Below are 23184 nucleotides of genomic sequence, written 5' to 3'. Positions count from 1 at the left end.
TAATAGGATACTGCTGGAAGATTAATTTACCTGTCATAAAAATTTGTCAATGGATGGGGAAAAATGACATTTTTTTCAAAAACAATTCATAAAATGTTATCCAGGACTGGGATTTTTGTTTAGCATGGGTGAAGCAAGCACTCTAATGTCCCAGCACTCATCACACTCTGCACATTGGCTACGTGATGCCAAAACTCAGTTTTTCACATCCATGTAAAAGAGAGGGAAGCATTTCCCAGTGTACGCATCCTGCAGGAGTAGATGGAAGCTTAACCAGAGAAATGTTTTGCACACCAATTGTTTCTTGCCACAGGCAATATCTATTTATTCATTCAGTCATTATTTAGTATATAGCCAGATCTTTGGGGAGAAAGGGGTAGGGGGTTAAGTGCATACAGTAGACATGCATTGTGTATTCATATTCTCCAACCATTTTTAAATTTCTCCTTGAGATCAGAAGACTTCAGGGACTTAATAACACTTTCCATTTCAGACATGTTGCAGAGGGACACTGTCGAAATGCTGAAGAAATTCGTCCATATGGAGATTTTAAAGATGAACTGCCTTCAGGACTTGGGCTGCTCAGTTCTCAAGGTAACTCCGAAAATCTCGGTTTCATGTATTAGTAATAAATGACTGAAACAATTTCCTAAGGAATGCAATTGATTCTTCATCCACTGGAATGCCTCTACCAAGGTTGGTTATTTTCTAAATGATAAGCTGTAATTTAAACAGATGCAAGTCATGTCTGGTAAATCTCTCTAACTTCTGTTTAGCAAAAGCGGCAGATTAGAAGCTAATCCTTTGTTTGCCCTCAAGCATACACTAACTGCTCCTTCCTTTGTTGTATGTGCACAGATTTGTAGATTTTTTTCACTTTGTCTCCCTGAAATACCATAGCTATGGCAAAAAGTGTAAAGAGGAATCTGACTAGTCAAAATGCCTTCAGGGAATGTAGCAAATGAAGCAGGAAAATCCCCGCTGCAAGAAAATCCCCTGAAGCAGGGGTAGAAGCATGCTCAAGTACAGGCCTCCTTCAGTATTAATATCCGTCCTGAGGGCAGAAGTCTTTGTTCTCCAGGCCTCTTATTTACAAATTCCCAAGTCTTCTCTAAATACAGCTGCAGAATGAGTGATCAGTGTGGTTGCTTGAAGTTTTTGAAATTTTGGAATTTAGAAAAAAAAATGCTTTAATTACAATTCGAAGGGAAGCTGAACAAGAAGTCTCTTTTTTTTTCTCCCAGCAGCTTGCATTGTTTTCATGGCTTTTCCTATAAGAATGTGTCTGTACCTAAAATCACTTAGTAATTGTGCTGTTCAGGTCTCCAGCTTCTTTGGTTTAGCTCACAATAAATTCATAAAGGAATACAAGTGTGGAAAAGTTGAGAGAAAGATCCAAGTCCAAGTAAATTAAAATTAAAAGAGATGGAGTTGCTTTTGTTATTACAGTAGTTCAAAATGTCCTGACCAGCAGATTTCAGTCACTGACAGGAGCAAAATCCTAGCTGATTTTAATTTATTTTCCTGATGATGGTACTTCTTCTGCAAGATCTGCCCTATACCACTCCCCATAGTCATCAGGAAAGTGGAACAAAAGCCTGAACGCCACCATGAGATATCTGGCATGAGTAATCGTGACATCAGTCAGAGTTCTGCTCAGCTAAGGACTGTGGTATAAATGTGCATAAAAACTCCATAGCTGTATACATGTTATCGTAGCCCCACAAGGAGTTCACAACCTGCAATGTGCTCCACACAGCAATTATCAAAACACGTGGAAAGGGGCACAGAAGATGCAGTCTACAGTTTTATTTCTTAGTCCATCTTTTTTTTTTTTAAATAAGAATAATATTATAGCATTACTCATTTTTATGAATAGGAAGAAAGCTGGATGAGCAGCCAGTTGACTGAAAGAAATGCATCTGGATGCCGGCAAGCTGGCTTCCCCATCTGCTTTAGCCAGAGGAGCAGAGGCCGCTAGTTTGGCAGGCTATTACAAGTCTGAGGTGTCCTGATGTGACTCTTGTTCTTGCTCTGCAGCTCAGCAAACAAGATAGCTTTCATTCAGCTTAACGGGGATTCCTAGCACAGAAACTAACTGCTTTGTCCTCCTCCTTCCTTCCTATACTTGGCTACCTACTTTTAAAGTAAATTGCCTGTCCCAGCAGGTGTAAATTAGCCAGTGAGAATGAACCATGGGATAAGATGTCCAGCTAAGATTCGGACACTGCAGTTGCCTGTGCAAAGCCACAGATCAAATTAGCTTGGAGAAAATGGAGAAAAACACATGGTCCTAGTGCCCTGGCCCTTGATTAGCAATGAGCTGCAGCGGACCAAGCTCCAAGAAAAAAACCCCAGTGGCGGAACTGGGGTACAAAAAACCCCAGGGGGATCCCCAAGTCATTCAGCTCAAGGCGTGTGTGGAGCAGAGGATACTCAGGAGAGATGACACAGGGATCCAGGAAGTTTCCTGGGCATGGTGGCACTTCTGGAGCAAGAAGGTCTGCACTTGTGGTCGAGGCTGCTCTGATGTGCTTGGCATGCGCCTGTGCTGGGACGCAGTACGTGGCCCGTGGGGTGTCAAGGAAAGTCAGGATGGAAAGAGCTGAGGAGAGACTCCCTGCAATATCCATTTGCTTTGAGCTCTGGCTTTGCCTCTTTTCTTTCCTCAAAGATTATTTACTTTACTTTGGCACTTAAAAAGAAATCAAGTAGTTTAAAGGTCAGCTTTTTTTTTTTGTTGTTGTTGGTTTTTTTTTAAGAAGTTTGAACCATAACCTGAAAAGATTACCTATGCCATTTGGGAAAGAAAAATCTGCATACACAACCAGTAATTTTAGACATAGGTGAGGATGACCTGTCCACTACAGCAGGGAAGATTTTATGGGCTACAAAATTAAAAAATGACAGAGACTCTGGATGTACTGGAACAACCTCTTCAGCTTTTCTTTCCATCACTAAGCTTGCTGATTGAATTCCTTCTGAATTCATAATTCTATAAAAGAAGGTCAGAGCTGCCATTATAATCTTGTCAAAGTGTTCATTCCTTATGCAATAAGTCCTATAATGATCCTACCAGAAATAGGAAAATTTTTGTCTGGGGCACAGGCATAGGATAGGCTTTTGAGGGGCTATCTGCAGAAAAAGAAAAAAAAAGTCATCGAGAGTTTTGCCAGTAACTTGAACAAGAACAGAGCTAGGCTTATGCTGAATGTTTTTTAAAATCTCAGCTTTGATTTGTTAATGACCATTTGTGTGATGGACTACTGCAAGGCATTTATCTGTAGAAATAAATACTCAAAATAGAAGAAAACAGGACATAGCCAGGCAAGCTGTGGTTTGAACCAAAGCTTCAGATTTGCTGAAAGACAGATATATAATATTCCTTCATTTTTTTCTAGAAAACCACTACTGAAGAGTTCTTGCCAGCCTCTTTGAGTTCATGTCAAAAAATAATACTGAAAACTGACCTTTGGGGATTTTCCTGGATAATGTTTCACTGTCAGATAGAAAGCCATACCCCCGAGTCAGCAAGGAACAGGCAGGCCTACCTTTAAACATGTGAAAGTTATTTATAGTAGTCGTTTACTGAATCAAGCCTCATATGAGAGAGATAAGGGGGAAGGTTTCATAAAAAGACTGAACTGCAGGAAATCCTGGCAGGGTTATATTTGAAATGTCAAATGTGCCCCCTCCCCGCACTCCTTTTAAAATGAATTTATTAGTTGTAGCAAAACTCTTCTTTATAAAAGTGGTGGTGGTTTGCTGGAAGATGGACTTAATGTGCTTGCTGCCAACCTGGTGGTAGACTTATGTTAAGGTGGAGTATGAAATCCAAACAAAGCTGCTAAATATCAATACAGAGCAGACTACTGGAAGTCTTTCCTATTCTAATAGCAAGTTGGACTCAAGTTCCTGAATGCTGACAAGCGCCAGTCAAAGAATCAGCCACCAAGATCTGCAAGGGAGATGCAGTGCCTACATTTGTTGTTTCCTCGTAGGAACCACTCATTCTCTAAAAAGCAAACCTTGCTAGGGGGTCTCGAGTGGAACACTCAGGAACTAAACTTTCCCCTAAAACCACTAGACATTTTATAAAACCCTAGCCTGAACCTACAATGAATTAGTCCAACACAAGAATAGATATCTCTAACAAAAACTTGCCTGTTCTGCTGAAAGACAATATCTGCAATCACTGGTAAGAAGACCACATTTGGTTATTTTTTGTAATTCTTCCCCATCCCTTGAAGCAAGCTGAAATGACCTTCCAACAACAGTTTATTTCTTCTTGGCTTGATCTGAACAAAGGCTTTCTATTCACATGCATGTGAAAGAGAGTGTGGATATTTTTGTGGTGAAAGATCAAATCTCTCTTTTGAACTTTGCAGTGGGTAGGCTAATTGTAGCATCTCTGAGGCTTTCACTGTCCTTCAGCCAACTAAATATTTGTTTGGAGTGTTTACTGGGAGCGAGGAGTGTATATCTCAGGTCAGGGGACTAAATTAATATGGAGTCTTTTGATGCTTCCAATAGACTTCCTACTAGTGAGCAGTTAGTCCCTATTTCTGAGAATTTGCCACTAGATATGCAATGTTCAATGCAGGCTGAGTGGACGAGCTGTGATTGGTCGTAAGTCATGTAATTTTTTCATTTCTCAGATTGACTTGAGCATCATTTCTATAACTGGAGGACCTTGCTTCAACTTTGACCAAGGCTTCTTCAGATGAAATTGTTTAAGGGAGGAAGACATATAAACTAGATGTGGGAATTCCTTTCTCAGCAGTACCAGCTTTGCCAAAGGAAAAGCTATGATAACTTTACGGTGGAACAGGTACAGTTTTAATTAAGGTTTAGTGAGTGTGTTGACAAAAATGGCACTTTTACTGTTTGAACCAATCAGGTTCTCTCACAACATATGCATTTTTTGGAAGTATTTTTAGAGGTGGCCTCAGTGGCAAGGGTGATTTTGCAGGTGTTGGGGGGGTGTGCTTATGTCAGAGGGGAAAATATGCAAATATTCCTTCCTTTGCATGGCAGAACTTTAACAAAAGCTGTCCTTGACAGCCCCATTCAGGCACATGATGGACTCTGATCCTTCTCTCACGCTACAGTTGTCTTTGTACCAGGGCTCCCTGGAGGGGCCCTGAGAGCTCTCCCTCTGCCTCTTACCAAGCAGGATCCTATCCTCCGTGCAACATTGCAGTTCTGCTGCAAATGGTGTCACAGTGCAAACTTACAACTCTTGTGAGCAAACCTAATCACTTGTACTTGCCATGGAAAAAGTAATGAGGGAGGCTCCAGTAAATCTGCCTCAATTTTAGAACGGAACACTGGGGGGGGGGGGGGGGGGGTGGCAATGATTTGTTCACGTAAAGTGAAGTTCAAGGAAAGACTGTTCCTCTGCTCTTTCACCAAGGTGAAATGTGGCCCCTACTCTGCCTGGTTTTCTGTAATTGTCAGTTGTTATGTTTCTTCCAGAGGTACCTACCTACATAGTTGCCAGATCAGGGCCTTAGTTTGGAACTTTTCAGAAAATAGCATTTTGGCTCTGGTAAAAAAGAACCATGATGGCAGACCTGGACACTGCAGTTATTTCATCAAAGACCAGCTGATTTCGTTCATGTACTCTCTGAGCTGTTTGAATCTTCTCTATTAATGTCAAAAAAGGGTAATTTCCATGCCCATCCAGACATGGATTGATCTGCATGCTATTGCCACAGATCTGGTGGGATTCCTTGGGTTAAGACCACATTAGAAACGTGACCAATGGCACCACTTCACTTCCCTTAGGAAATGGCAGATTTATTGAACCATAACACAAGCTCTGGGCTGTTGGGAGATTTGCAAGTGTTTAATTTGCAAGGGGCTGAGGCTCCCTGTCCTCTAAGTAGTACTCTAAGTCATCCAATCCTGAGAAATTAAAACAATTTTGATTTCATAAAAAAAAAAAAAAAGCTAGAGATGATAAATCCCATTTCAGATGAAGAACTGTGCAATTTCCCCAAAATCTTGGAATCAGGGACTTACTTATACAATGCTCCAGTGTGTCAGTGATTTGAAAGACGCCTGTCAGCTAAGGCAAGGCTAAAGATTTCAAAGTTACTCACTTAGAATATCTTCAGTTTGAAATGTCCAGCTCAAAGTCCAGTAACCCGTATCCTTGTAAGCACCAAGTGACCACAGCTCAGGCTGAGGTCATGAGGAGCAGAAGGTGGCCATCAGTTTCAAAAATTCAGGTGTAGGCGGCTCTAACTGGCTTCTCAGAAATGGATATTTCTAAAACTTATTGAAAATATAGAACTCTTCACATGAGGAAATTGAATGGTGAGCATGTGGGACCTGAAACCGTCCCCGGTGAATCCAACCAGAATATCACAATAATATACATTTCTTTAAGGTTGGATGCTCGACCATGTTGGGTCAAAATCAGTTTGCACTATCTGTTGATCTGTTGACCATTACCCATTGCCTGTTTTCCCCTCTGACACAAATTTTTCCTGGGAGCACAAGGGGATTAACTACCTTGGGGTTTCTAAGGGCTGGAGCTGACTGAACATTCCTTGTGGCACTCAGTTGTATGGGAATTTAGCAAACCTCTCTTCTCAGGCAGCAGATCCCTCATCTCAAGAAATCTTCCAATTAAACTGTCAAGCTTTGGGACGTGCAGCTAAAGAGAACAACAGAGTTTGAAGGAACATTTAAAGAAATATTTTTTATAATTCCCAGTGCAGCCAGGATGATGACATACACTCTGGTCCTAGCAAACTTGCCTGGCAGGCAGCTAGGGCTTTATATGTAAATATAAACATATATTTACATATTTCCTAACATCTGTTTTGAATTTGTTTTCCCTTTGGTTCTATTTAAAGTATGTCTTGTCCTATTATCTCCAAGGCTGAAATTTGGAGGGGATCTGTTAATAAACTCTTGTTGCAGAGCCACAGGACAAGCTCTCTCTCTTTCTCGGCTTTTCAGCCAGTTCCATCTGCAGCTGTTCCTTGCTTGCATTTCTAAGTGCAATAGTATCTCCCCAGCCTAAGAAAGGAGCACAGTTTTCTAAGTGGATTCCTGCTGGGTAGGGTATAATCTCTCCACCACCTTCCAGGGATTTATATTCAGTTGGTCTAACCCATTTGTCCTGTCAGCCCAACTTTTTAATTGTTCCTCGGCATGGTGTCTCTTTCAGAGAGTGCCCTGCTAATAGCTTGTCGTAGTTCAGCCCCGATCGGACCAGACTACGCAGTCTCTCTCTCACTCCCCCCACCTTCTGAGAGAACAGGGAGAGAAAATATAAGGAAAAACGGCTCGAGGTTTGAGATAAGGACAGGGAGAAATCCTTAAAGTTACCGTCACGGGCAAAACAGACTCGACTTGGGGAAAACTATTCATTTATTACTACAAACAGCAGGATAATGAGACAGAGAACAAGATAACCTCCATCCACCCCTCCCTCTTCCCAAGCTTAACATTATCTCTACTACCTTCCCCCCCCCCGAGCGGCACAGGGGGGAAGAGGGAATGGGGGTTGCGGTCAGTTCATCATATGTTGTTTCACACCGCTGCTTCATGGTTGGGGGAAGAACATTCCTCACATTCCTCCCCTGCTCCATTGTGGGGTCCCTCCCACGGGCCACAGTCCTTCGTGGAACTGCTCCGGCGTGGGTCATCTCTTCCACGGGTGCAGTCTCTCCAGAACAGCTGTCCCAGCGGGCCCTCCACGGGCCACAGCTGCCTTCAGGCATCCACCTCCCCCGGTACGGGGTCCTTCATGGGCTCCAAGTGGATCTCTGCTCCTCCATGGACCTCCATGGGCTGCAGGGGGACAACCTGCTCCACCATGGTCGTCACCACAGGCTGCAGGGGAATCTTGGCCAGGAGCCGCATTACTCCTCCCCCTCCTTCTGAACTGATCTTGGCGTCTGCAGCCGTTCCTCATAACAGGCTGGTAGATGTCTCTCAGGATCTTTTTTTACATCTTATTCACTTCTCATCTCCTCTCCACTTCTTGCAGCTGGGCTGGACCGAGTCGGGCCCAGTCGGCTGCCTGGCGAGAGGCCAGAGGGTGAGGCCTGCAAGGCCCATGAGGCCTGCACCTCCCCCTCTGCACCTCTGCCCCCGCTCAGCTTCTTCACATCTTCTCTTCTCTCCCCTTTTTTTTTCTGTTTTCCCATTCTTAAATACGTTATCGCAGAGGCGTTATCACGAGACATTCTGCTACCAATCGGCTCGGCCTTGGCCAGCAGTGGGTCCGCCCTAGGCCTGGCCAAGTCCCCTGAACAAAGGGGAGCGACTTCTAGCAGTTTCCTACAGAAGCTACCACCTTAGGCCCCCCCTTACTAACAAAACCACGACATAGCTCAAGGTCCCGTCCACAGTTTCTGCATCCAGGAAGAAAAGTTACCTGCCACAAGGCACCAGAGCTGCAGAACAAGCCCATGCCTTCGGCCCGCAATCCAAACAGCCTGCAGCCAAACAGTAAAAAAAGAGGTGATGCCAAGGTTAGTGCTGCAAAAGCACCTCATGAGCAAAACTCAATCCGCTGTCCTGACAGGGTATTACACCATCTACAGAGCAAAACTAAACAGGACAGCAAATGAGATTTGGACTACGTGAGGACTGAGGGACATTATTTGTGTTAAATAAATAGGATAAAGTGAAAGGGGAAAGGGCGAAAAGAAAACGTCAAGGCTGATAGACGCCAGCGTTTCCAGATGGTTTCTGACAGCAAAGACTTCAGCGTTGGGTGTGCATTGTGAGAAAGCTCGGTGTCAAAAACCCCTGACTTCACGATGGCAGCAGAGCTGCTTTGCTGAATGAAGAAGTAAGGTGATGTCCTGACCTGCAAGTGCACCTGTGGCGAACACCCACACTGATTTTCTTATTTTGATGGCAGTCAGTTATCTAATCTGTTCACGGTCCGAGGCCTGGTGCGCTGCTTCTCAGTGTGAGCTCTAAGCCCAGCACATGAGTTAGGACGAACAGCCTTCTGGTGATGCATAAAATTGTCTTGTAAAATGCTTTTCCAAGGAACAATAAAGCATCAGTGCAAATACATACAATGTTCTTAAAAGTTTGGGGTTCTGTATGGCCAGATGATAGGCAAATCAAAGGTTTTTCTGCACTGATGAAATTCCAGGAAATATGGGGTGGAGGGTAAGGGCTAGAGATAGTCATAAAATATGCTCAGATCATCTGTCCAAAAAAGTCATTTCTGCAGCCAAATGACTCAGTCTTTTATGAGAAAGATGTCTTGGTTTGGCAAGGAGGAAAAGACAGTTCCACCAGACAATCATTAAAAAAAAAAAAAAGCCCTGGTTGAATACCATTAATCTGGGGGACACATGACTTGTTCTCTTCTGTAGTAAAGCTTTCAGTTGAAACCCCGAAACCAGTAGTCCTGGGATAGGTACTGGAGAGCCTGGGCTGATGCTAGCAAACACCAGAGTTTTTCTTGGCTTAACAAAAGCATTCCTGCAGCTTTGTCTCTAGAAGCATCTCATTAAAATGAGATGTGAGTCACTGAGATAAACGCTTAACTAAACTGATAGGCTTCTCATATACACCAAATTTACATGAGCATTGGACTTCTCCCATCATTGGACTGGTTATGACTTACCCTGTAGCTATAACTGAGGCTCTGGGGTTGCAAAGTTCATTATTACACATGCTTACGGAGTCACAGGCAAATTTGTCTGTAAATACGTTTGTCTGCAGTAACTGAAAAAGCCGCCTCTCCACCTCAGTTTAGCACCTTACTTTCACAGTCCCGGGAGTCTCTAAGTGGAGATCAGGCAGAGCTGTGAGAAGAGATGCAACTGCAGATCGAATGCAAACACCTATGGCTAGAAATGGTGCTGCGTCATTTCGCTCTGAATTTTGCTGCTCCTGCCAGCACTATCAGGTGGCTGCTGGCACCACTTCAAAGGCTGTGACAGCACTGGAAGAGAGCTGCCCTCCCACTGTGTCAGCACAAGTTCTCTCCCTCTGCACCAGTGACTTGTGGCTGGTGAGCTCTAAGGAGCAGCATCGAGTTCTCCTGAAGTTTTTGTGCTGGCCTCTAAGTGCGGTACTGCAATATGGCAGCGTCAGGCAGCGCCCCTCATGTGAGCTGGCCCCTAGACTTCAGCAAGCCTACCATCAAAGTGAGAGGGATCCCTGCCGTTATCATGTTAGTCACATGCACAGGCTTTGCAGGATCCAAAATCGAGATTGTTGACTTTCAGAGGTAAAGAAAGGGTTATAATGGACAAGACTATTTGCAGCTGTATAAAAAAAAAAAGCTACTGCTTTTGTCACTCAACTGCGTAGCTCCCAAGGCTCCCGTCTTGCTTCCTTGCTCCTGTCTTGCCTAATCCATAAAAATTCAATGATTCCTAAGAAACACTGGAATCACCATGGAGAAAGCATATAAGAAAACCACGTCTGGCTACAGGCTTACTGTGTAACTTCAACTAAGGCACATCATTGTACATTTATTTCCTTTAATGAATAGGAAGATTAGACGTCCACCTCCCCACCCCGAGAAGCGTGCGCTTTCAGAGCTGGACAAACATGTACGTAACTACTTCTCAGTGTCTGCCAAAATACACACACCATTCCCAGCCATCCAGAACTTTCTTTCTAAAATTCATTATTTTTAAAACAAAACAAATTATTTGCCTTCACCTTCACTTTTTTCCTAGCATGTTAAAAAGAAGAAAAAAAAATGCATAATTACTATTGCTGAAGAGACTTGCATTACATTTTCCACCACCCGGCACCCACACAGTTAGACCTTATTCACCTCAGGTACAAGAACACCCGTGTTGGCTTTGAATATGGACCTTCCATTCCTGACTCAATTAGCATACACCAGCTAATCATTCCCTTTGTAATGTATTAATGGTTGTTTGTCTTTTTGCATCTTTGGCTTCTTCCCTTTATTCCCACTGGTTGGTAAGTGGTGGTGATGAATAAATCTAGCACCTAAAGCCATAGCTTGTTGCTTTAAAAAGCTCTAGAGAGAGAAAATTAATTAGAAAAATTAAGGCCTTTTTTGCATGACATCCAAATCTTGTACCCTAATCCAAACCGCCTGTAAATTAAAAAGCAGAATATACACCACAGGTATCTTTGCCGGCTGCATCGAGGATGAAGTTTAATGGTGTCTCGCTCAGAGGCAACATTAGGACATTGCCAACCATTTCCTTTATTTTAACAATTTCCCTACACACACAGTATACCTGACACCCAGCTTCTCTCAAAATGCCCACCTGCTTTCCAAGAAAAACAATCTAAAGCCTTCTGGTTGTCAAGGGGACTCTAAAAAATGGAAACTGACTCCCTTTTTCCCTCTCACCAGCTGATTATGCTGGCTCTTCAAAGGCATCTGACTGAAACCATCCCGCATTTGACAGCAGAGGATGGCCACAGGTCTTTTTTTGCCCAAACAACCCCTAAATTACACCAATAGGAACATTAAAATTGTTAATAAACTGTCCTTCTCCCCATCAGAGAGGGGAAAGGACTGTGACCATCTGTCTCTGGGCTACAAATGAGTTGTGCTGTGTCTGTTTCACCTCACCAAGGCACACCTGGCCCACAAACGTCATTCATCTCCAGCAGAGAAACCCTAGTCAGCTGTTCTGCTGCACCAAACGTTTCTGTAGCTGAAAGCTCTGGGCGTTTTGCAGTGCCAAATGCTTCGTAGCACGGGAGTCTCTGCGGCCACCCACATTATATTCAAATGCACAAACGAGCCAAGAAGCTTTGCATAAACAACTTGGTACAATGTGCTGAGACGCTGCTGTATTTCTGCATGACAAGTTCATTACCATTTGGCCTCAGCTTACGCTGATATACAGTGAAAAAGAAAAGGGAGATAGAGAGAGAGTCTTCACAGTTACATTAATTTCATTTTATTTAATAAAAAACAGTATCAGATTAAAAATACAAACACTTTGGGTGATTATCCAGCGTTTTCCCCTGTGTGCCTCGTAGAGCTCAAACCAACCAAGGATTGGGAGAAAAAACAAAAAATAACACCAAACAATTTTGGCCGGAGCTGTAAAATAATGTTGCACCAATTAAATTACACCAAATATATTATTATACCTTTGAAATGGCTTTCAGACCAATAAATAAAAAAAAGACAAATTCAAATAAAAAAGTCAACTTTGTATTACAAAAAAAATTAAATAAAAATCACAACACTAATAATAACAATGTGCAGTCAAGTTTTTTTTTTTCTTCTCTTCTAGGAATGATAACATGCCAGTAAACATGTAACATGCCAGTAACATGCCAGTAAATCCCTACGTAACATTTCCAGTTTGGCAGCAAGCAGTCACTCACTCATTCACATTTGTACACGAGGAAGCAGGCCTGGGCAAAAGCCTCGGGAGATATGAGCCTTCGGGGTGCTCCTCACTTCCCTGCCACAGCCAGCTGAGTTCCCTTCCCTCCGTCCTGAAACCTCTATAAATCCAGTCAAGGTTTAGCGCCAGATCTGCAGGGAAGGTGTCAATCAGTGTAACCCCACCAACACGTTGCTCCATCATGTCAACGGGACAGCGCTGATTTACACCAGCTGAGGATCTGGCTCTCATGCTCCAGGACATGAGTTAAAAGCCGTGGTTGCAAAGCACATCCTTGTTTCAGAAAGGCCATGGAGACCATGTCAAGTTGTTTTAAAAGGCACCACAGCAATCTTGGTAACTCAATACACTGCAAAATGGGGTGTTGATTTGGGATGGGCTAAAAGAGCACATGCAGGGCCTGTGAGAAGATGGGATGTCCAAATATCATAGAGAAAGGCACACACCTGTAGAGAAATGACCTGCAGTTGCCCTTCCTGAGCAAATGAACAGTGAGCCAATTTTCACTTGACTGCCTGAGAGGACGTCCCTCATAGATTTCATGGTATTGATGCCATCTACTCCAGGGCCAAATTTGGTCCAGTGTTTCACAATAATTAAAGGTTTTCCACAGAGGCAGATTAACTGATTTAGGAAATTCAAGCTCATTCATCTTTATGCTAGGCGGCCCAGTTGATTTTTAGGAGGAACCAGCAGACTTAAGTACCATGATACACCAAATAAGGAATCTGCAAGTGAAATAGCCCCCTGCCCCAAATGCCAGCAATTTATGGGGTTATCCCCAATTCCCAGGGAATCCTCAGAGGAACCCTATTCCGTTTCCACACAGTCTCTAGGATTTGGGACACAGTAGGCCAAATTCTGCTTGCAGTTCCAGTTACAGGGTAGAAGTGAGAACAGAGCTTGACCCATGCTCCTCTGCTCTGGGTATGCATGTAAACGTTAAGTTTTGCAGCTGTGGATCATCTGACATCACAGGCTGAAACCTGCCACTGCTTGGCACCAGTGCACCCCCAAGAAAGCCAGGGGCTATGTGCTTATGGAAATGAGACTGAAATGGGCCTTAAGATTCCAGTCTGCCCAGGCCTGTCAAACACACAGCGCCTTTCTGACATAGGCTTACATTCAGGTAATCCAGTAGACCCATGTGGTACCTTTATGGGAGTTGAAGCCTTCAGTCTGGACAGTTAGATATGTCTGAGAACACAAACACATATCCTTCTTGTTTTTTTTTAAACTGGTATCATTGCACACGCAGTACCAGTTACACTATATAGAGGCCTGCAATTTTATACTAACTCTGTTATCAAATCTACCATTATCATTTCATCGCTCAATTCTTTCTGCTCCATTACTACCTACCTAGAAACATTTTCATTTGGAGAAAGGCATCTTCCCACTAACTTTCTGACCTCTATCCATTTCCTACATGCTACAACCTTCCCCTTACCTAACGTTCTGGTCGCAAACTACCTGTCACCCTCAAATACTACAGGCTAAGAGCAAGGTGGCACCATTTGCTGACAGCAACTGAACCCTAGATTGGAGGGTCAGTTAACCCTTAAGACCCTTTGTCAGATCCATCTTTGTCTGGGCATTCATCTGGCCGGCCAATCTGAAAGAGTCACAATTGAACACACTGGTTGATATGCCTTAAAAGGTCATTTAGCTGCTGATAACATCCACTCCTTCCAGTTCCCTTTATTGTTTCTGTGACTCTGTTTTTGCTGGTATGAGCAGCAGTTGGAAACAAATCTAGGGCCTCCTACTCAGTGAAGAGCAACGGCTGTGGGAGGGGCCAGATCTGAATGTCTGCTCCACCACTTGTCCACATACACTACATGATGGTGATTCTGGGGTGAATCTCTCAAATTATCTGTCCCAAAATGTATTCAGAACCTCTCAGGTGACCCCATGGAAGGGACCACAGCGACCACCTAGCCTCGACTCCTGCATAATGCAAGTCAAAGACTCCCAATGTGCAATGCCTGTCCAGATTAATAACTTCAGAAGGAAATAAAGGCTCTCTTTCTAAAAGACATCCAAAACTGACTTGAAGAATTCAGCTCATCTCTTGATAAAGCTAATCTGATATGAATTACAAACCTCTCAAAACATGTGTCCCTCACTTCCAGTTTTGATTCTGTCTAGCTTTGTCTCTGAGCCATTAAATCTTGATGCTTTTGTCTGCTAGATCCTGATGTGCTTTCATCACGTATACAAAGACCAAAGGTTTTTCTCTGGTCAGGTAGGTAATAGTTTGAGGACACAAAATTAGAGAAGTGTGAGATGGCTTTGGGGCTACTTTACTAGGAGTTCAGCTAAGTAGGTACAGTCAGGTCCTTTGAAGCAAAACCTACCATTGTCAGCAAATCAGTGACCTGGCTTACTCCATCATAAAGGTACACAGAAAAACAACTCCCTTCCCTCCCTTTCCATCTTCCCTCTGCTAGTTGAGCTTGTTGCAGATCTCCAGGGCTTTCTTGTAGACCTGAGTCACATCATCCATGTCTGTGAGAAGAGAAAAACTGCTGTCCCCCAGACGGTTGCGATAACGTTTTAGATACTGTGGCCGTGGGCGGTTCTGAAGTCCTTCGAAGTCTTGGATCTGGAGGAAATTTTCAGCAGAGACACAGCTCCGTATCCTCTGTCTGTTTGGCCTGTTCTCTTGCAAATCCAGCAAATCAAAGGAGTCATTGGACAGAATACTGTCATCACTAATCACACTGGAAGGACGACTGTAACTTCGAGGTAATGCATCCCCAGGCAGCACCACTTCTTCCATGGCGTCCAGTGTTGGTGTGTCAGGGCTAATCAAAGCAGATTCAGTGCTGCTGGTAGAATACTTGCTGTTATGTTTCAAGATGCCCTTACGCCTGCAGGAATGGCTGTAAGACCCATTTCTGGATGGCTCTGTGACCCCCGGAGAAGTGTCATTGTTTACTGTCTCATCATTATTGTCCAAGAGTTCAGAAGATTCACTTCGCTCTGGAGAGGAGTAATAGCCAGACTCCCTCTGCTGAGTCTTCTTTAAGATTCCTTTTTTTGGCATTAGTGAAGACTGCTTAGTGCCATATTTGCCCGCTACCTCTCCCTCCACAACACTTTTAATGGCTACACCAGTCCTACAAAGCTCTTGCTCCAGCTTAAAAGCAGAGGGTAACACTGGGCTGACCACTCCTTCAATGAAACCTGCACTGTGAGATCGATGTTCACTGTTGCTCCTTTTCTTCAGGATGCCTTTGGGTCGCTTGGAGGTGGGTTTGGATGCATTTTCAGCTCCTCCTTCCTGGATGGACTGTGCAATGTCATTTTCCTTTTTTGATTTTTTCAGAGACCTTTGTCTCTCTAGTGTGACTTCAGAACCTTTGGGCTTAGAAAGGCACTTCATTTTGGTATCAGTCTCTGGCTGGAGGCCAGTAGATCGGTGATGCCAATCAATGAATCTTGCCAGCAACGGGGACTCGGAGTCCCTCATGGCATCACAGTCACAAACACTACTCTTGTAGCCCCAGTTAACCCACCAGTGGTTGGCAATGTCTTCAATGGTTGCTCGGCGTTCAGGGTTCACCATCAGCATCCATCTGATAAGCCCACGAGCATCTGTGGACAAACAAATATTTAGAATATCAGAACTCTTGGTTTTCTCAGTTTAAAATGAAAGTGTTTGGTATTACAGAAGGAAGTCACCAACCCACCAACACTAATAACTACAAAACTTAGAGGAAAACAACGGGAAATTGGGATATCTTAAATTATCTACACATTATTGCTTTTGTATTTACTTTTTCCATAAACAGTGTAGTCTTTTGGAAATTTTAAAGGTATATTTTCATAAAGAGAGAAAAAAGGCAGAAAATTGAAAGGGATGGCAAATAAATGATACAAGATAAATAATAATTTAATATATACATAGATATTTAAGGCTGGAAGGAGTCATTATAATCAATGCCCCAGACTTAGTTGATGCTTTTCTGTCAGGTGACTGCTTAATGTGTTCTCCTCTAAGCAGAAGTAAACGCAAGCATTAATTCAGATTCTGGCCTGCCTTCTTGGGTAAAAAAATGCATCGCTCTGACCATTCGTCTTCTCTCTGCTTCTGATATACCACAGTGTAGTTAGAGGACTGATCTGTACCTGTATGTTGTATCGGTTTACAGCTTGTCTGAACAATTCCACTTGCAACAGCTAACAGGCCTTCCACTGTCATAGATCTAGTTAAAAGAGCCCGTTACAGCTTCTCCAAGGCAATAAAATCTACCCGCTATAAAACTTTCATTTCAAAAGGGCTTTTGGTAAATGCTGTACCCAGATGGGAATTGATAGCAGATGAAGACAGTAGGGGAATGAGAGATGTTTTTTCTTCATCATTCCAATATGACACCAAAACATGTTGGAAGGGGCTGAGTAAACCCTCCGTTCTGAACTCCTGTCAGCTCAATGCATTGCCCTCATTCCTTTTTCATACCTGAGGTCTGTGTTGGCTCACGATATTCTCCACTGCTGATCTGCCTGATGAGATTTTTGTGATCAAAGCCATCAAAGGGCATCGTTCCATAAACCAGAGTGTAAAGCAATACACCAAGGGCCCAGCTGTCAACCTGAAATACAGAGACAATGCATGTGAAACCCAGGAGAGCTGATGCCCACCCTCCTCCTTGCTATTAGCACCACAAGAGCAGCATCATGTCCAGCTGCACCTACTGATGAGCAAACCAGTATCTAACATCTGACTAACCACACGCAAAGCAAATGAAAGCAAACAAAGGCAGCTTGAGAACTTTCAATATGGGAGAGACCCAAGCGAACCCACATGCACAATAACACCAGCATTAAGATTAACCCTCAAGAACATTATCATCAAAGATGTCCCCATACCACCACCAAAAAGTTGACCCTTCTTACCTCTGGGCCTCTGTAAGGTCGACCATTAACTATTTCAGGGGAAGCATACAGTGGGCTTCCACAAAAGGTCTGCAGAAACTTGTCTTTGTGATAAAGGTTGGAGAGTCCAAAATCAGCAATCTGCAAACAGAATTGCACAAGGGATCTGTAGTAGTAACAATATTTTAATGCAACAGGAAATCCTTTATCAGGAAAGACTTAGCTACATTTGACCCTGCTGTATGGCAGGGATCTCAATGTGGATAATCTCTCAAGTCCCCTTGCCAATCCATTATTCTATGATTTTTTTTTTTAATTTTTCTCTCCAAAAACCCTCCAGAGAAGAAGAAGGGTCTCCAGGTTAAATCCTCCAGATTAGGATCAAGGATGCTTTGGTTCCATTCACAGACAGGTCACTGAATGACTGCACAACCATAAGTCAGCAATTTTATCCTAGATGAATCACATAAGTTTGGAAAGACAATCTCATACTGGGAGGCACTGGGCCTGCTGTCCACTGATTGCTCTTCATCTTGTATAATCATTAATACCAAAGGAAAGCAAGCAGAAAGTACTACCATTCCTATATCGCACATGCAAGCTGAAAGCAGAGACCGTAAAATCCCACAGGAGGAGTGATGCAGGAGTGTCATAGGAAACTAAGCATTACAGAAAAAAATTATTTTTGAAATCATCTGGAACTTCGCTACGCTTGAAGGAGGGGGAAAGTGAGGCACTCGCTAACTTCCAGATTGAGGGACTCCGGCAGAGGAATCCGAGCTGTTAAGCACACGAGGTGTCTATCATGAGATAATAAACACAAGTCTGGTTCCTAACTGGAAACAATGGGCCCAAATCTGGCTTTCCCAACACAAACAAAACTTCCCTTGAGACTGTTGGGAATTTTGCCCATGTAGGAATTGCAGGATCAGGTCCAGATATTTTGTTTACTTCAATTCTCTGTTCTTGTACTTACAAAACAAAGGCTGAGGATAGCAACACTAAATACTCCCACAACCTTTGCATTTCCTTTGTTTCTCTAGCACAAGGCAACACATCTCATTTTTTATCTTGTTTAAAACTCAAATGTTTCTGTTTCCCAGAGAAACTTTTATTACTGCCCACTATCAACATAAGGCATACATAAAAGACATTAAGTACAGGCATAAAAAAGGGGTATTATCAATTTATAGCTATAAGAGAGAAGCATTTTCTCTGAGTTTTTTTCACCTTATTCAGGTCTTTTCTACTAGAAACAAATTAAATCCCAGGAATTTTTACAAGAGGAAATTCAAGAAAACACAAAGTGAACGGAAAAGGATTTACCAGCAGCATCATTCACTCCTGGCTTTCTACAATGTGTATCATCAGTGTTGCTAATACCTGTTTAACTGCAGTGTCTAGTCTACTCTTGGGAGACATAAAGTCTTTGGCTCTACTATCCAAACTCCTACAGCTACACCTGAAGATGTTACAGTTGAGACCAAAATGAACAAAGTTGGTGAAGTATGGACAGAAGTTCCCGATTTTCTTTCTTCACCTCAAAACAGAAATATATACACACACACTTTAGATATTTACACAATTAGATATAGATACAGACATAGATACTTTTACGCTAAAAATACAAACTTATTTTTTAAATATCGTTTCCACAACATTTTTAAAGTCACAGAGCAAATATGAGATTTCATGCTTCACCCTCTCCTATTTTGATGTTCTGCTTGTGCAGGTGTTCCACTGACAATTTGGACTCGTAATATCCTGCTGAAAGAGCAGCTGATTCCTGTTCATTAATATTAATTCATCCCACCATATCCATTCATGCTTCGAGTTCACTCAGTCCCCCAAACAGCATATTAACAACCCACAGCAGAAAATTCAACCCTTAAATAAATGTGGTTTGTAAAATCTTCATTGTATGGCTGGAATGTCATTGAAAACAGCTGGTGTACAATTGCAGTCTGCAAACGTATTCTCATGGCTCAGATTGCAGTTAATTGCCCTAAATTCCACTTTCTTATCAAGTCACCCTGCCTGGCTTGCAGGAAGTTGGTTTTAAGCCTTATGAAGTGTGCCCTGTCAATCAGGGGAAGAAAGGGATCATTTCAGTGTTAAAACTTCGTGCTGGTCATTGAGTTTTATTTTATTTCAGGATGCAGCTAAGACAAGGACAAACACTGCACAGTGTGATTCCTTAAGAAAATACATTCCCTTAACACCATGGAATGTATAAAATGCATGTGGATGTGCATGAATATATATATAAGGATACACATACCATTGTTCACATTAAGAAACTCTGAGACTTGGGCATTCATGTTTTCATTTTGACCATTCAGGAAAAGAGTATTTATGTTACAGTCCACTCCCATACTCACAGACTGATGTTTATCAGCTTTTCCCATTAAAACTGTCATGCCCCGCAAAACAAGATTAATAGAAGCCAACATTACTTCATGTTCTTGGCACTTAAATGGAACTAAGGCATCAAGTCAAAAAAACTTTTGGGAGGAGTGGGGAAGTGGGCTTTTATTCCCCTTGCTTCAGGAGGTATATGTTTCATATTTACTGTTAGCTATGATAAACCAGATGTAATTTATGGTTTAAGTGTGGACTATAAATTCCACAAACTTCACACTCATGGAAATTGTCAGTTTTATCCCACTTAAAAATCTGTCTCTTTGTACTGTAGATGAGGAATAATTAAGTCTCTTAAAGCAAATGAAACGTATGTGCAGTGGGTGCGACTTCTAGCAAGGTAAATCCCAATTACATATACTTACTCCGTATATTTGAAACCCTCATGGGTTTTTAGTGGTTAGCCTCATTGGTGTCCCCTTACCAGCCCAAGAGAAAGCGCAGTTAGTAGGATTAGGTTACTATTATACTTGCATTTTTCTCTCCTTCTATCACTTTGGGGTTGATCCTACAGTTTACGTCAACCTCTGCTAGACATCTCTTTTAGGTGCAATTCCCAGCCCAGGAGCCGCTGCAGCCCTGCTGTGAACAAGGAGGCCCCCTCCATCCTGCCAGGCTGCATGACAGAGGTGTCCCTGGGGGTGGGTTGTGGCATGGGGCAGAGGCACGGTATTCGGATAGACCAGCAAGAGGCACTAATTCCCCAGCTGCCACAATGGGCAGCATTTTCTCTCCACCTCCCTGCATGCAGCTTTGGGGATGCAGGCACTGGGGAGAGCTGCAGTGCTTGAGGACATGTGGTCCTCATCAGGCCAAACTGCAGGAGCTATGGGAGAACGGAGGCAGCTATACCCTCACCCTGCTGCTATTTCTTCTAGTAAATAAACACCTATAATGAACCAAAAACTAGCATCCTCTGTCCTTTTAAAACTAATGAAGAAAAGATGACCTCATCAGAAGGCTTTTTTTGAAGAACACCAAAGGCAGATGCCTAAAGCCAGTGCGAATCTCTTCCCACAAAGCTTTCTAACTCACCAACTCAGGCCAGCTCTTTGGGTGCTTTGGGGCTGCCTTAGCCCTGCTGCCTGTTTGACCTTGCTCACCTCCAGCTGTGTTAGGATTACGAATAATGATATCCTCCCGATGGGATGAAAATGCCAGCACGAGGCTGCTCTGCTGCTGTGTGGCAGGAGATCAGCTGTACCCACCCCTGGGAACCTGGGGCAAGTAGAAGGGGCAGCTCTGAGTTCCCAGAGCTGGAGGGTGGAAGGCAGCAATTGTGGGGCAGCTGAAAGGAGAACAGAGTGAATTTTAAGGTGAACTGTGCTGCTAGTAGCTGACACGTTAATGTGAGGAGAGGCTTATACATGCTGCAGAAACCCTCATTTCATCACTGCATTATTTCTTTAAAGAATATGGCACCATGAACAAGGTAAAAAAGCAAATCACATTTTTCTACCCTGTGAGGCTACAGTGCCTTGGTGAGGTCTAGCTCTAGGACTGTATCCCACTGTCACTGTCGACCTCTGCAGACAGGCTAGCTCCCAGGAGAAACGTTCGCACATGGGGTTTCTGCTAGATAGTTGGGTGTATACCTGGGGAGCAAGGCAAGGCACTGTTTGATTAACTGGCTGGATGAACTCCTTGTGTTCCATAGATCTGCGTGCATGTTCAGCCTCACAAGTGTTTAACACTCATTTTATTCACTTGTGTTTGCTGCATTTAGGGATTTTAAGTAACAGTTTGCAGGAAATATTACTGCATACACCAAGTCCCTGGAAAACATAATTATATACCACAGATCAGATCACTTCCTTCTCCTCATCATCCTCCACCTCTGGCTTGTGGACCTGGAGAACTCTTCAAAACACGTAATTTTTTATCATCTTTCAGACACTGGTGTTTCCTAGTTGCTGTACTCCCAACACATGACTCTGTTTCCAGAGACTTTTACTCACTATCGTAACTCTTAAAAAAAAGCTGATCATGTCTCCATACGCTGCTTCATGACCTTCATTTAATTAGCTAAAATTTAAGAATAGTTTCCAAGTTAGTGCAGTATCATGTAAAACGGTTGGGGCCCTTTTAGGTTGGCTAATAATTTCTAATGGATTACTTGTCCTATTTATTTCCTGTTCTAAAAGTATTGCTTAAATTGCTACACATGGACCTATTTTTACAGCATCTTATTTTTTCTTCACATTACTATGTCATGTTTGTGTATATCATAACATATAGATCACCAGCTTCTTCAGAAACATATATTTAATTGCACACTGCACCCAAGAACAAAGAGATTCCTTTCATTTTCTCATTCTTAAAATAAAACTGCCAATTTTGTAAGTGCTTTGTAATCTACTGAATGAAATATAAATACTGGGAAAGCACAGATAAGACTATCACTCCGTTTCTAGAAAACGCCTTCCACTGAGTATTTGAAGCTGTCAAACCCCAAATTGCATATTTCTTTTTTTTCTGCCTGAATAAACCATATATAAATACTCTCAGAATGAGTACCTGATAAATTTACTCCTAATAAATAATTTATGGCTCCATATGTGTTTCCTTGCCAACGGTTACTGTTTAGTGAAACAAAGAAAAAGTAGGAAGTAGAACTCTGTGCAAGTTAACATAGAAACCACAGTAATATATTCAAAGCTTCAGCATCAGGGAAATAGTGGCCGTGTGCTTAACATCAAGTATTCAAAGCCAATCTTAGTCACTGGGTGTGAAAAAAAAGAGAGTGGGGAGAAAAAGGAAAACAATACAAAAAGTCATCTCTAGAGGTAACTCAAATACAAACACTACTGATGGTAAGATGTACAAAGTGCCAGCCGCTTCCCAAGCTCGGTCTATTTTTTAGGTTCATTTTCACCCTTTGCAGAAATAGTAACTAGGGGACAACAAGGGAACTTGCAGCCACCTCCCCACGCTGAGGCAGCCTTGCCCGCTCAGAGGCATGCCTTACAGTTTGCAGAGAAGTAACTGAGGAAAGGCTGGAAATATGCAAAATACCTATATGGCAGCTTAAACACCGCTCAGCTGAGGAAAGGGAAGCCTTCAAGAAAAATGTCAAAATCACTGGAAGGGATGTGGGGAGTTCCAGCTGCCCAAATTTCTTCCACAGCAGCGCCGCTTGCGATGGCAGCTGAAACGCATCTGTGGTTCTGAAGCCCCTGGGTCACCTCCATGGTCTGGAGGCGAACACAACGCTACCCATCCCTGCCCCATCCTCCCGCTCTCCCCGCAGGATGATTAGACTCCCATAAAGAAGAGAGGGGAGGGAGCGGAGCCTTCTGACAAAGCACAGCTCCCCAGAGGCTTGGGGAAGTGATGGGTTTTGCATATGAGGACCACAGTGCGGAGAGTCAGGCCACCGCAGCTAGCAAATTCCCCAAATTCCTCTTTTCTCTCAAGAATTGTCTGATTAGCTGGGAAGATAGTTTGGCGTGTAAGGCGGAAAGAAAGGTCATCCTGCCTGCGGAAGCCTGCTTCATATACAATGTCCTAGAAAGGCTACTTT

General features: G+C 43.0%; 1 protein-coding gene across 1 annotated transcript in view; it reads right to left on the bottom strand.

The window, feature by feature from the left end:
• Positions 1–11874: 11874 nt before the first annotated feature.
• The window catches only part of NUAK1 (NUAK family kinase 1), a 50205-nt gene continuing 38895 nt past the window's right edge, over positions 11875–23184 (bottom strand). The window contains exons 5-7 of the mRNA XM_086754078.1: positions 17262–17381; positions 16825–16957; positions 11875–15959 (exon numbers count right to left, since the gene is read on the bottom strand). Of these exons, the coding sequence (XP_086610204.1) occupies positions 14806–15959; positions 16825–16957; positions 17262–17381 (1407 nt within the window). The 3' untranslated portion in view covers positions 11875–14805. The remainder of the gene's footprint in view (positions 15960–16824; positions 16958–17261; positions 17382–23184) is intronic.

This window comes from Chlamydotis macqueenii, chromosome 1, assembly GCF_036417535.1.
Source record: "Chlamydotis macqueenii isolate bChlMac1 chromosome 1, bChlMac1.mat, whole genome shotgun sequence".
In the NCBI taxonomy this organism is placed as follows: Eukaryota; Metazoa; Chordata; class Aves; order Otidiformes; family Otididae; genus Chlamydotis; species Chlamydotis macqueenii.
Note: the sequence above shows the minus strand (reverse complement) of the source record. Positions and strands in the feature narration are given on the sequence as shown.